The sequence below is a fragment of the Rhinolophus ferrumequinum genome, chromosome 15, assembly GCF_004115265.2.
Source record: "Rhinolophus ferrumequinum isolate MPI-CBG mRhiFer1 chromosome 15, mRhiFer1_v1.p, whole genome shotgun sequence".
NCBI lineage: Eukaryota > Metazoa > Chordata > Mammalia > Chiroptera > Rhinolophidae > Rhinolophus > Rhinolophus ferrumequinum.
The window spans coordinates 40,896,006-40,908,365 of record NC_046298.1 but is presented as its reverse complement, the minus strand read 5'-3'; the positions used below and the strand labels follow the sequence as shown (position 1 = coordinate 40,908,365).

At 37.7% G+C, this 12,360-nt stretch overlaps 1 protein-coding gene across 5 annotated transcripts in view; it reads right to left on the bottom strand.

Moving 5' to 3' along the window:
* Positions 1–4,227: 4,227 nt before the first annotated feature.
* The window catches only part of LOC117035490 (zinc finger protein 45), a 29,330-nt gene continuing 21,197 nt past the window's right edge, over positions 4,228–12,360 (bottom strand). For all 5 annotated transcript variants that reach the window (XM_033129365.1, XM_033129363.1, XM_033129366.1 and 2 more), the window contains 3 exons: positions 11,753–11,879; positions 11,059–11,154; positions 4,228–7,814 (listed from right to left, as the gene is read on the bottom strand). In XM_033129365.1, the coding sequence (XP_032985256.1) occupies positions 5,986–7,814; positions 11,059–11,154; positions 11,753–11,879 (2,052 nt within the window). In that variant the 3' untranslated portion in view covers positions 4,228–5,985. The remainder of the gene's footprint in view (positions 7,815–11,058; positions 11,155–11,752; positions 11,880–12,360) is intronic.

Genomic DNA, 12,360 nt, shown 5'->3' with positions numbered 1-12,360 from the left:
CCTGTGGATGAATTTCGTTCTTTAACATTTAACAGATTAATTCTAATGATTTAAAATGTTTTCAAGTGGTGTTCATTGGCTTTATTTACTTGTTACATCTTGTGGATGTGGGGAATGACAAATTGAAATAATGCATATCTATCTGTATAGACACAAGAACGCTGAAAAATTAGAATTAACTGCTCTATGATACTGCTCTGCTACCAACAATCTGGTTTGCTCCATTTGATAATAGATTGTACAGACCATGAGCTGTTAACTGTCAATATCCTTTTGAGAAGCACGAGGAAATGATTAGAGAACACTAATTAGAGGTCCTCAACTATGGTTGAATTATTGGGCCCCAGATGGCCAATAGTGCTGAAATAGGGAAACCTTGGTGTATATGAGTATGAAGTATTCTCAGTGAGAATGATATTGTCCACTAGGCTGTGCTTGTATGTTGTAGAATTAAAAAACCAAACCAAACCAAACTACTTTTTGTGCATAAAGCACAGATTATACGTACAATACATGAACAAATAGAGTTCATCTACAATATTAAAATTTCACAGGGTCAGGATCAGGTTAAAAGAAAGTCTAACAAGGCTCTTTAAGGAAGCTAAGAAAGTTAAGAAACATTGGCATCCATATTGGTAAAAATCATGTCACTAAAAACCACTTTCTAGATGGCCACCATTATTCTAAGTACTTATACTTTTATTTAACCCTGGGAAAATTTTAGGTAAATTCTGTCCAGATCCACAATAGATAATAATTTAAACAGGCATAGAGAAGTAAAGCTTTTACATGAGGTTACATGGCTAGTAAGATCTAGGATTTTAAGGAATTCTGGCTCGAGTCCATGCTCTCTACCTCTACATAATACTTGTCTACAATGATCTGTATGCTTTGTTTGATTATAGATTTTCCAAACATATTGATGGTCTCTGAATTTTATCAGACTCCTTCTGAGAAGCATAAGGATTAAATGTGGTGAGAAGTTAGGAAGGGCTCTCTCATCAGTAATTCAAAAGGCACCAGCCTTTCACTAAGTAACTGGGATTTTACCTGTGAGGTATTATAACTGCCGGTCCTCAAATGGCTATGAATCTTATCTCCTTCAGGTTTTCTCACCATCAGCCAAGACTTTTCGTAATACTCCAACTGGTTTTTCATATATTGTTTGAAAGCTTGATTCCCTGAGCATTATAATGATAAGATTTGGATGATTGTGTGAGATGAAAATCATCTGTTGTTTCAGTGACCAATAACATTATGCTCCCAATTTTCCTTTAGCAAAACAATCACCAAGGGCTAGCCAAATCAACACATGTCCATCTCACTAACATCTTCACTCCTTAGCATTATGTACAAGAAAGTGTGGTCATGTAATAAGTTCTGACCAATGGAACCAACAGAATCGTGAATAGAAAATCTAAACCAACCTATAACAAGGAGATTGAATCAGTCATCAAAAATATCCCAAGAGAAAAGCCCAGGACCAGATGGCTTTATTGATGAATTTTACCGACCATTTAAAGAAGAATTAATCCAACCCTTCTCAAACTCTTACAAAAAATTGAAGAGGACATTTCCGAACTCATTTAATGAGGCGAGCATTACCCTCATTCCAGAGCCAGACAGGGACAAGAAAAGACAACTAGAGGCCAATAACTCTGACGAATATAAGTGCAAAAATCTTCAACAAAGTTCTAGCAAACAAAATACAACAGCACATTGAAATGACGGTACACCATAATCAAGTGGGATTTATCCTTGTAGTATAAAGATGGTTCAGCATATGCAAATCAGTGTGATAGACCACAGCATGATAAAGGATAAAAATCATGTGATCATCTTAGTAGATACAGAGAAAGCATTTGACAAAATCAACATCCTTTTATGAGAAAAGTCACAGCAAATTAGGTATAAAAGGAATGTACCTCATAATCATAAAAGCCACATAATGGCAAGCCCACAGCTATCATCACACTCAAAAGTGAAAAAGTTCTAAGTTTTTCCTCTAAGATCAGGAATAAGACAAGGATGCCCCCTGTCAGCACTTCTATTCAACATAGTATTGGAAGACCTAACCAGGGCAATTAGTCAAGAAAAAGGGGGGAAAAAAAAAAAAAGGAATCAGAAAGGAAGAAGTAAATTTGTCTCTGTTTCCAGATGACATGACCTTATGTAGAGAAAACCCTAACAATGCCACCAAAATTGTTAGAACTAATAAAGTCAGTAGTTAGGATACAAAGTCAACAAACAAAATTCAGTTGTATTTCTACATATTAACAACAAACTATCAGAAAGAGAAATTAAGAAAATAATCCCATTTACAATAGCATCAAAACAATACATTTAGCAATAAATTTAAACAAGCAGGTGAAAGACCTGTCCATTGAAAACTATAAGACATTGATACAATAAATTGAAGAAGACACAAACAAATGGAATGATATCCCATCTTCACAGACCAGCAGAATTAATATTGTTAAAAATGTCCATCCTACCCACAGCTACCTAGAGATTAAGTGTAATTCCTATCAAAATTCAAATGGCATTTTCCACACAAATAGAAAAACAATCCAAAAAATTCACGTGGAACCGAAAAAGATCCCAAATAGCCAAAGCAATCTTGAGAAAAAAGAAAGCTGGAGGCATCACACTTCCTGATTTCAAACTATGTTACAAAAATATAGTCATCAAAATGGTACAGTACTGGCATAAAAACAGATACATAGACCAGTGGAACAGAAAGCCCAGAAAAAAAACCCATGCATATGTGATCAACTAATCTTTAACAAGAGCACCAAGAACACATAATGGAGAAATGATAGTCTCTTCAAGAAATGGTGCTGAGAAAATGACATCCACATGAAATTGGACCCTTATCTCACATCATACACAAAAGTCAAAATGGATTAAGATTTAAATCTAAGACTTGAAATTGTAAAATTCTTAGAAAACTAAAAGAAAATCTCTTTGACATTGGTCTTGGCAATAATTTCATGGATAAGACACCAAAAGCCCATGGAACAAAACCAAAAATAAGAGGGATTACATCAAACTAAAATGCTTCTGCACAGCAAAGGAAGCAATCAACAGAGTGAAAAGGCAACCTACAGAATGGGAAAAAACATTTGCAAATATCTGATAAATGGTTAATCTCCAAATATTATAAGAAACTCTTACAACTCAATAATTCAAAAATACCTAATAATCCAATTTTGAAAATGGATTAAGGACCTGAATAGATATTTGTCCAAAGAAGACACTCAAAAGGTATATGAAAAATGCTCAATGTCACTAATCATCAGGGAAATGCAAATCAAAAGCACAATAAAAATATCACTTCACACCTGTCAGGATGGCTATTATAAAAAAAAAAGACAACAAGTGTAAGCAAGGATATGGAGAAATTGGAACACTTGCATACTGTTGGTAGGATGCAAATTGGTGCAGCCATTATGGAAAACAATATGGAGATTCCTCAGAAAATTAAAAATAGAGTTACTATATGATCTAGCAACCCCACTTCTGGGTATATATACAATATTGAACATAAGGTCTTAAGGAGATATTTGAACACCCATGTTCATAGCAGCATTATTTCCACTAGCCAAGAGGTAGATGCAACCCAAATGTCCACTGACAGATGAACTGATAAACAAAATATGGCACATACCTACAATGGAATATTGTTCAGCCTTTAAAAGGAAGGCAATCCTGTAATATGCTACAACATCAAGGAGCCTTGAGGACATTATGCCAAGTGAAATAAGCCAGTCACAATAAGTAAATATGAGTCCACTTATATGAGGTGTCTAAAGTAATCACATTCATAGAAATACAAAGTAGAGTGGTGGTTGCTAGGGGCTGGGGAGGGAGGAAAATGGAAGTTATTAATCTATAGGCATAAAGTTAAGCAAAATGGATAAGTTCCAGAGATCTGCTATAAAACATTATATAATACCTATAGTCAACAATGATGTGTTGTGACCTTGGATTAGGCAGAATTCTTATATCTGAAACCAAAAGCACAATCCATGGAAGATAAAAATTAAACTTTATCAAAAAATTTTAAAACTCCATCTGTGAAAAATAGTTAATGGAATAAAAATACAGTCCACACACAAGGATAAAATATTTGCAAATGCATAACTGACAAAGGACATGTATCCAGAACATAAAAAGAATTCTCAAAAATCAAGAACAAGAAGAGTTCACAAAAGAAAACTGGTATAAGGATAACAAACATTCATATATAAGAATGCTCAACATACTTAAGAAAATATAAATTAAAACCAAAAATGAGATACCACTATAAACCTACTGAAATACTAAAAACAAAACTCTGACGTGCACTGATGGTGGGAATGCAAAATGGTATGTTCATTTTAGAAAAGTATGTCAGTTTTTCATAAAGTTAAACACACTCTTATCATACAACCTAGCAATCCCACTTTTAAGTATTTACTAAGACAAAGAAAACTTATGTTGACACACAAAGCTGTATGTGAATGTTTATAGTTGCTTTCTTCATAACAGCTAAAAACTGGAAACCCTTCAAATCATAAATGGATAAACAATATGGTACATCATACGACAGAGTACCATTCAGCAATAAAAGGAATGATTACTGACACATACATCAAGGCTGATGAATTTCAGGAGCATAAGTGAAAGAAGCCAAGACTCCAAAGGTTACATACTGTATGATTCCATTTATATGACATTGTGGAAAAGGTAAACAATACAGACAGAAAACAGATTGGTGGTTGCTAAGGGCGTAGGGGATGTGATGGGGAAAAGGGTCACTACAAAAGTACAAAAGAATTTCAGGACGGAAGCTGAGTGATGGAACTGTTAAATGTCTTGATTGTGGTGGTGATAAATATGACAGTAAGCATTTGTCCAAACACAAAATGATACATTGAAAAGTCAATTTTACTGTATATAAATTATTCCTTAATTAAAAAAAGAGAATGTTAGTTTGTAAGAATTTTATAGATGCCTTTTATATCACTGAGGTCTTTTTATCAGGAAGGGATGTTTTGTCAAAAGCTTTCTCTCAATCTATTGAGATGATCATATATTTGATCAAAAGAATCCAGACACAAAACAATACGTACTGAACCCACATGAGGCTCAAGAACAGACCTAACTAATCTATGGTGTAGAAATCACAATACTTGCTGTTGCCACTGAAGGTGGCCTTGCCTGGAAATGTGCACCAAAAAAAGTTCTGGTTTAATAGAAATATTGTATATACTGAGCTTGGTGATTACACAAGTGTACATGTTTGTCAAAATTCATGAAGCTGTAAACATTGAGATTTATGCATGTTATTGCATGCAAATTATACCTCAATTGTTAGCATACAAAGTGCTGGTTACAACCTACTGAAATTGATTTTGGACCCACTAATGGGTTACAACCTTCAATTTGATAAAGTTTAGTTCACAGGACCTGCAGGTTAGGAAAATGAGCCCATGTGTCTAATTTAAATGTCCTCCAAGCCTTGCAGAATTCCTCTTCTAAGTACAATCTTATAAACATATTTGGAGATGAACTGAATAAAAACTTGAAATAAGACTGTCCTCTCTTTAACTCATTTAACAACTACTGAACATCTATGTGTTAGGCACTGAAAGGCAGAGTATATTTGGCAGTCAACAAAGTGGTTACCCTCTCGAACTTATGTGATAGTGGAATACATCCTGGCATTTCCCTCTTAGTACTTTTGGCTAACTCCAGATCAGACTCATCCTTCCTTCTTAAGCCTCTCCTCTGTGTAATATGTGCTGAATGTCATGGTTCTGCATGAAGTCCTTATTTTTCCACTCTCATGAGGCTTCTGTGCTGTGTGGTCACCCAACCACTATGACATGTCACACTCTGGCTGAAATACTGACTTATAAAACAAATATTTCATCTTCTATGACAGGCCTGATAATTGGACTATTTCAGCACCCATTTGAGGTACTAAAACATATAATTTTATAGAGCTTCTTTGCTGTATGAATTCTCTGATGAGGGAAAGTCCTTATCACCATCATCGTCAGCATGGATTCGCTGATGAATTATAAGACTTGAGCTCCAACTGAAACCCTTCCCACACTCCTCACATTTGTAAGGTTTTTCTCCAGTGTGAACTCTCTGATGGGCTTGAAGGTATGAGCTCCAACTAAAGACTTTACCACATTCCTCACATTTATATGGTTTCTCTCCAGTATGGACTCTCTGGTGGGCTTGAAGGTATGATCTCTGTCTGAAGCGCTTACCACACACATCACATCGGTATGGTTTCTCTCCCGTGTGGACTCCACGGTGAGCCAGGAAATTTGAGGCCCGACAGAAGCCCTTCCCACATTCCTCACATTGGTATGGCTTCTCTCCAGTATGGCACCTCTGATGGGCTTGAAGCTGTGACCCCACACTGAAGCCTTTCCCACAGTCTGCACACTGATATGGTTTCTCTCCCGTGTGGACTCTTTGATGCACTTGAAGACTTGAGAACTGACTGAAGGCCTTACCACACTTCTCACATTTATAGGGTTTCTCACCTGTGTGGATTCTACAATGAACGTTCAGATCTGAACTCCGACTGAAGCCCTTCCCACATGTACTGCATTTGTATGGTTTTTCTCCAGTGTGACCTCTTTGATGGGCCAGAAGATTTGAGGCCTGACTGAAGCCCTTCCCACACTCCTCACATTTATAGGGTTTCTCTCCTGTATGGACTCTAAAGTGAATGTTAAAATCTGAGCTACGACTGAAGCCCTTCCCACATGCATCACACTGATATGGTTTCTCACCAGTATGGCCTCTCTGATGGTCCAGAAGATTTGAGGCCCGACAGAAGCCCTTCCCACACTCCTCACACTTATATGGTTTCTCTCCAGTGTGGCTTATCTGATGGGCTTGAAGGTGTGAACCCACACTGAAGCCTTTCCCACACTCGTCACATTTATAGGGTTTCTCTCCTGTATGGATTCTACAATGAATATTAAGGTGTGAGCTATAACTAAAGCCCTTGCCACATGCATTGCATTTGTATGGTTTCTCTCCAGTGTGGATCCGCTGATGAGCCTGTAGTCGTGAACGCCAACTGAAGCCCTTCCCACACTCTTCACATTTATAAGGTTTCTTCCCCATGTGGACTCTCTGATGGACTTGAAGATATGAGCTCTGACTGAAACCCAGCCCACACTCCTCACATTTATAGGGTTTCGCTAAAGTGTGGATTATCAGAGGAGCATGACAATGTGAGCTTTTCCCGACGTTCCTCTCACACCCCTCAAATTTGTGTGAATTCTCTTCAGTGGTAACTCTCTGATGATGACTAAGATATGACCTCTGACTGAAACTCTTACATGACGTATCATATTTGTATGATTTCTCTTTGCTGTGCATTCTCTCATGGGCTTGAAGACTTGAAAACCGACGGAAGGTATTTTCGCATTTTTCACATTTATAGGGCTTCTCTCCTGCATGGGCCATCTGGTTAATTTGAAGATGAAAGTCCTGAGTGAAAGCTTTCTCACATTCCTCCCCTTTGTAAGGTTTTTCTGCAGTGTGGACTCTGTGGGGAACCTCAAGATGTGAACTCAGATTAAAGCCTTTACCAAATTCTTCAAATTTATAAAGTGCATCATCTTGTTTTTCCAACTGTGAGCCAGTTTCTTGAGTATTTACTATGGAATCTTGACATCTGGCTAACTCCTTAGTAACCTGTTGCCAAATCTGTGAGCAGAAAAGCTCTTCATGTGACAGGTACCTTAATCCAACTTCTTGAACAATCTTCGTATCATTTAGATTCTTGTCTCCTAAAAGGATAAAGAGAATTTGAAGTTGGGGCATGTAAATGCTTTGTTCAGAAATGTCGAGGCTATAAACTTAGACCTATAACCTCAGGCTTTATTGAACCAGGACCAAGTTCCATTTTTATCATGTATCACGTTCTCTGATTTACATGCCTCCCAAAACCAAAAGGAGGTTGGTTCACCAGGTCCCCATTCACTACACACTAACAAGACCCATTCAGAATTGTACTAAATTTCATTAGAGATCTACAGGTTCAAAATTTGGTGGCTGCAAGAAAAATACTTCCTGGAGCATCTTTACAATGACCAAGCTGAACCTTACTAGAAGCATTCTCTTCTTTTGCTGAAGCTGGTGTCTGACAAATAACTTCCACATAATCCTGCCTACTGCAAACACATCTGACCAAAATGCTCAAAATGTCCAGTAAAATCCTTACATTTGAGCCTTGCTCAAAATGTCTAGTAAAATTCTTATGAATAGATTATCAAATGTCTCCAAGCAATGTTGAAAACCTTTGCTTTGAATTATTTTATTGGAAGTTTACTCCAATATTATGAGCCTTTGAGGCACCAGGTTGGTTGGAAAGACATTTGGGAGAAAATATCACTCAAGAGCCTGAAGGTCACAGCCACTATGGAAAACAGTATGGAGGTATCTCAAAAATCTGAAAATGGAACTACCTTATGACCCAGCAATTCCACTCTTAGGTATCTATCTGGAGAAATCCAAAACTCTAATTCAAAAAAATTTATGCACCCCTATGTTTATTGCAGCACAATACACAATAGACAAGACATGGAAACAACCGAAATGCCCATCGGTAAACAACTGGATTAAGAAACTGTGGTACATTTATACAACGGAGTATTATGCAGCCATAAAGAAGGAAATATTACCACTTGCAACAATATGGATGGACCTAGAGAACATTATGTTAAGTGAAATAAGTCAGACAGAGAAAGACAAATACCATATGATCTCACTTATATGTGGAATCTAAAGAAAGGAATAAATGAATGAACTAATCAGAAAAAAAAAAGAGTCTGAAGTTTAGAGTGTAAGCAGAGAGTGGTCCTTCACCTCCTGCTGGGAAACAGCCTTCAAGAGGACTAGAGCAAGAACTTGTAAGGAGGAAATAAACAGGGCAGAATATAGATTCTCCAAGTCAACACTGAACAGGAAGAGTTATGTTCTCCTTGGAACTCTGTTCTATCAATTAGTCAGACAGCTTGCTACTTACTTTTCAGGTCTCTCTTCAAATACTACCTTAGTAGTGCGACTGTTTACCACCCAGTATCAAATAGTAAATTCTTTATCCACTATATAACCCTGGCAGTTTCCATTCATCTTACTCTGCTTTGTTTTTACACAACACATATTACCATCTGACATACTATCTTCTTTTTTTGCTGTCTTCTCCCATTTGAATGCAATATCACAGGACAGGCATTTTGTATCGTTCACTGCTTTATCACCACTCCCAGAACAATGCCTGACGGTCAGTGTTTAATAAATACACACTGAATAAATATACATTGTATGTAGATCCCAGTTTGACTTCTTTGTGAGAGTTTGAGCTGTGTTACAAAAGTAAAAGAGCTTTTCCAATTAAGTTACCCATAATAGGAAAGGGCTCGGAAAGAGAAATTTTGCTGGGAAGGTGAAAAGCTTCACCAGATACAGGGCTAAACTAAGTGGATGCAGCTGATGAGAAAATCATACTGATCAGAAATCATGTGAAGAATCACTTGGGAGAAAAAAAAAAGCGTAAGGCATAAACGTGGCCATGGGGCTTATGGATTGATTACTTCTGGAATTTTTGTATTTCCTTTCTCTGTGCGTAAAGTTTTCCTTTTTCAAGTAGGAGTCAATATTTAGAGCCTCAGGAAAAATGTCTGAAAGCAGACTATGAAATTGATGGATGTAGATACATTTTCCTATATGGATCACACCACTGTTTTTCAAGCTGAAGGCTGGGATTCAGTGAGTTTAAAATAAATTTAGTACCTTGTGACGAGCATTAACAATAGAAAAATATCAAAGGTGCTTTGTAAGTAGTACAGGTATCTCTGTATAAAATGGTTATTAGAATCGTCATTCTAAAAAGTAGTTCTCTACCAAGACAGTATGATTCACTACTAAGGCTGCAGGAAAGCCACGGGGAAAATGATAATCAATTTTGTCGCAAGTGCAAAGCTAAGCTTTCATTAGATGTGGTGTAATGGATACATATCTACATATATCCAAAAGCACCGGATACATTACAATTAGACGCTCCTTGGGGAGAAACAGCTGCTCTGGACTTTGCCTTCGTCATACATTTTTGATTACCACCCTTTAAGGATCCACAACCAATGGAGAAAAGTCCATGTAACGATTATTAGCTCATTCATTCATTTAACAAATACTTATAGCGCATCTACCCTCTTTCATGTCTGTTCTATACACTGAGGACATAGCAATAAAGAAAACAGACAGAATTTCTCCTTTCCTGAGGTTATATTCCAGTGGGAATATAGTTAAAAAAAACTATATATTAATATGTTAAGTGGTGATCAGTGCTTAGACACCAACTACGACAGGGTAAGGAAAAGTAGAGTGGAGGAAGAAGAAGGTATTATGAACAGAGGGGTTATAAGAGGCCTTTCTTTTTTTCTTTTTTACACTTTATTTATTTTGACATTCAATATTATTTTATATTAATTTTATAATATTTTATATTAGTTATTTTAAGTAATTTATATTAAGAGGCCTTTTTCATGGGATTACAATTGAGAAAAGACCTACGTGATGTAAGGGAGAGATCAAGAGGATGACAGCAAAATGGCACTACCGACAGAGAGAACAAGGAGGGTGTTGAGGCGGGAGCCTGCTTGGCACAGCAAAGAGGCACAACTGGATGGAATGGACTGACAAGGGGGAAAGTGGCAGGTCGTGTTTACAGAGGGCTGGGGGAACAGGGCACAACAGCCACATGGAATATCTTAAGCCACGTTAAATACTTGGATTTTACTCTGAATCAGGTAAGAAGCTACTAGAGGTTTTGAGCAGAGGACTCACAGGATCTGACAAACATTTACAAGAATCGCTTGGAGTGGGGAATTCATTGTGAAACAGCAAAATAGGAGAGAGAGCGATGCAGACTCCTGCAGTAAACCACCGCCAAGGCAGTGACTGAGTCCAGAGTCATACAGAGCAGTGGAGGCGACAAGCAGTGGGACGGACCCAGAGGCACACGGCTCTCACCTAAGGAACCGTGGCTCTGGCTGGCTGGCTTTGTCATCCAAAGCTTTTCTTCTCTCTCTAACGGGGGGACTACATCTGGTGTGAAAGGCTGATGCCCTGTGAAAAGGTAAGGACAAGCATTTAATATATTACCGGCCAAAATTACTATAAATTGTGGGTTCTCACTGCATCATCATTAGGACATCAAAATTAGTGTTTTCCAAACTGTCAGTTACAACCCATCAGAGGAAATACATTTTATGCAAAACCCCAGGATATATAGATGTAAGTACAAACTACTGGGAAAAAAATGTGTATTTTCATCAAACCCGCTCCACCGTTTCTCACACTATTCTTGGCAATAGGCTGCAGTTTGTGCTGCCAGGTGCAGTTATTGCCACGGGCTCTGACACTTTCTACTCTATTTCATTAAAAAATGCTGGTACAGTTCCCTAAATGGGTGTCATGACCCACTAATTGAAGACAATCACAATTTAGGAAAAATCAAAGATGTACAGCAGTCATGCTGTCAATTTACAATTCATTTACAAAACACATACTTTAGCAGAGGAGGAAGACAAGAAAAATGCCATCTCTGTGTCCCATGCTGCTTAGAATACTGGCAACCAGTTCAAGCGCTCCAAAGCCCCGCACATCCAAAGACACATAAACACTGCAGGAGGCTGAAGTTCAGTCACAGAGCCCCCGTCCTCACCCACTGAGACCATATTCCTGAAGTTCTCCAGCATCACATCCTGGTGCAGCTTCCTCTGGGTGGAGTCCAGCAGCCCCAGCTCCTCCTCCGTGAAGACCACAGCCACGTCCTTGAAGGTCAATGGCTCCTACAACACCAAACACACTCCACCTAAATCTTGCAACAAAGGTCCACTGGGAGAAGGGCAGCACTGAGAAAAGTGGAAAGGATGTGCACGAAGTAGTTCCAGATTCTAAGAGACCAGAGTCTTTTAAATTGTTTTAAATTGTTTCCTTTCATAATAAATGTTGAAAAGACAACTTTTTACATAGATATTAGCACCCATCTAATTATTTTCTTTGGACCCAAAGTTCCAAGAAGTGCAACTACAATGTCAAAGCATATGCAACTTCAAAATTATGTACAATGGCAGATTTTCTTTTCAACTTTTTCTCTATTTTATCCTTCCCCCAAGAGAATATTAGCATTCCTGTTTCCCCATACCATACACAACACTGAATATAACCAATGTTTTTAAATCCTGGTTAACCTGATCAGTAAAAAACAACTTACTGGGGTTATCTGTATACTTATAATTAATAAGCTCATCATATTTCGTTTACTGGCCA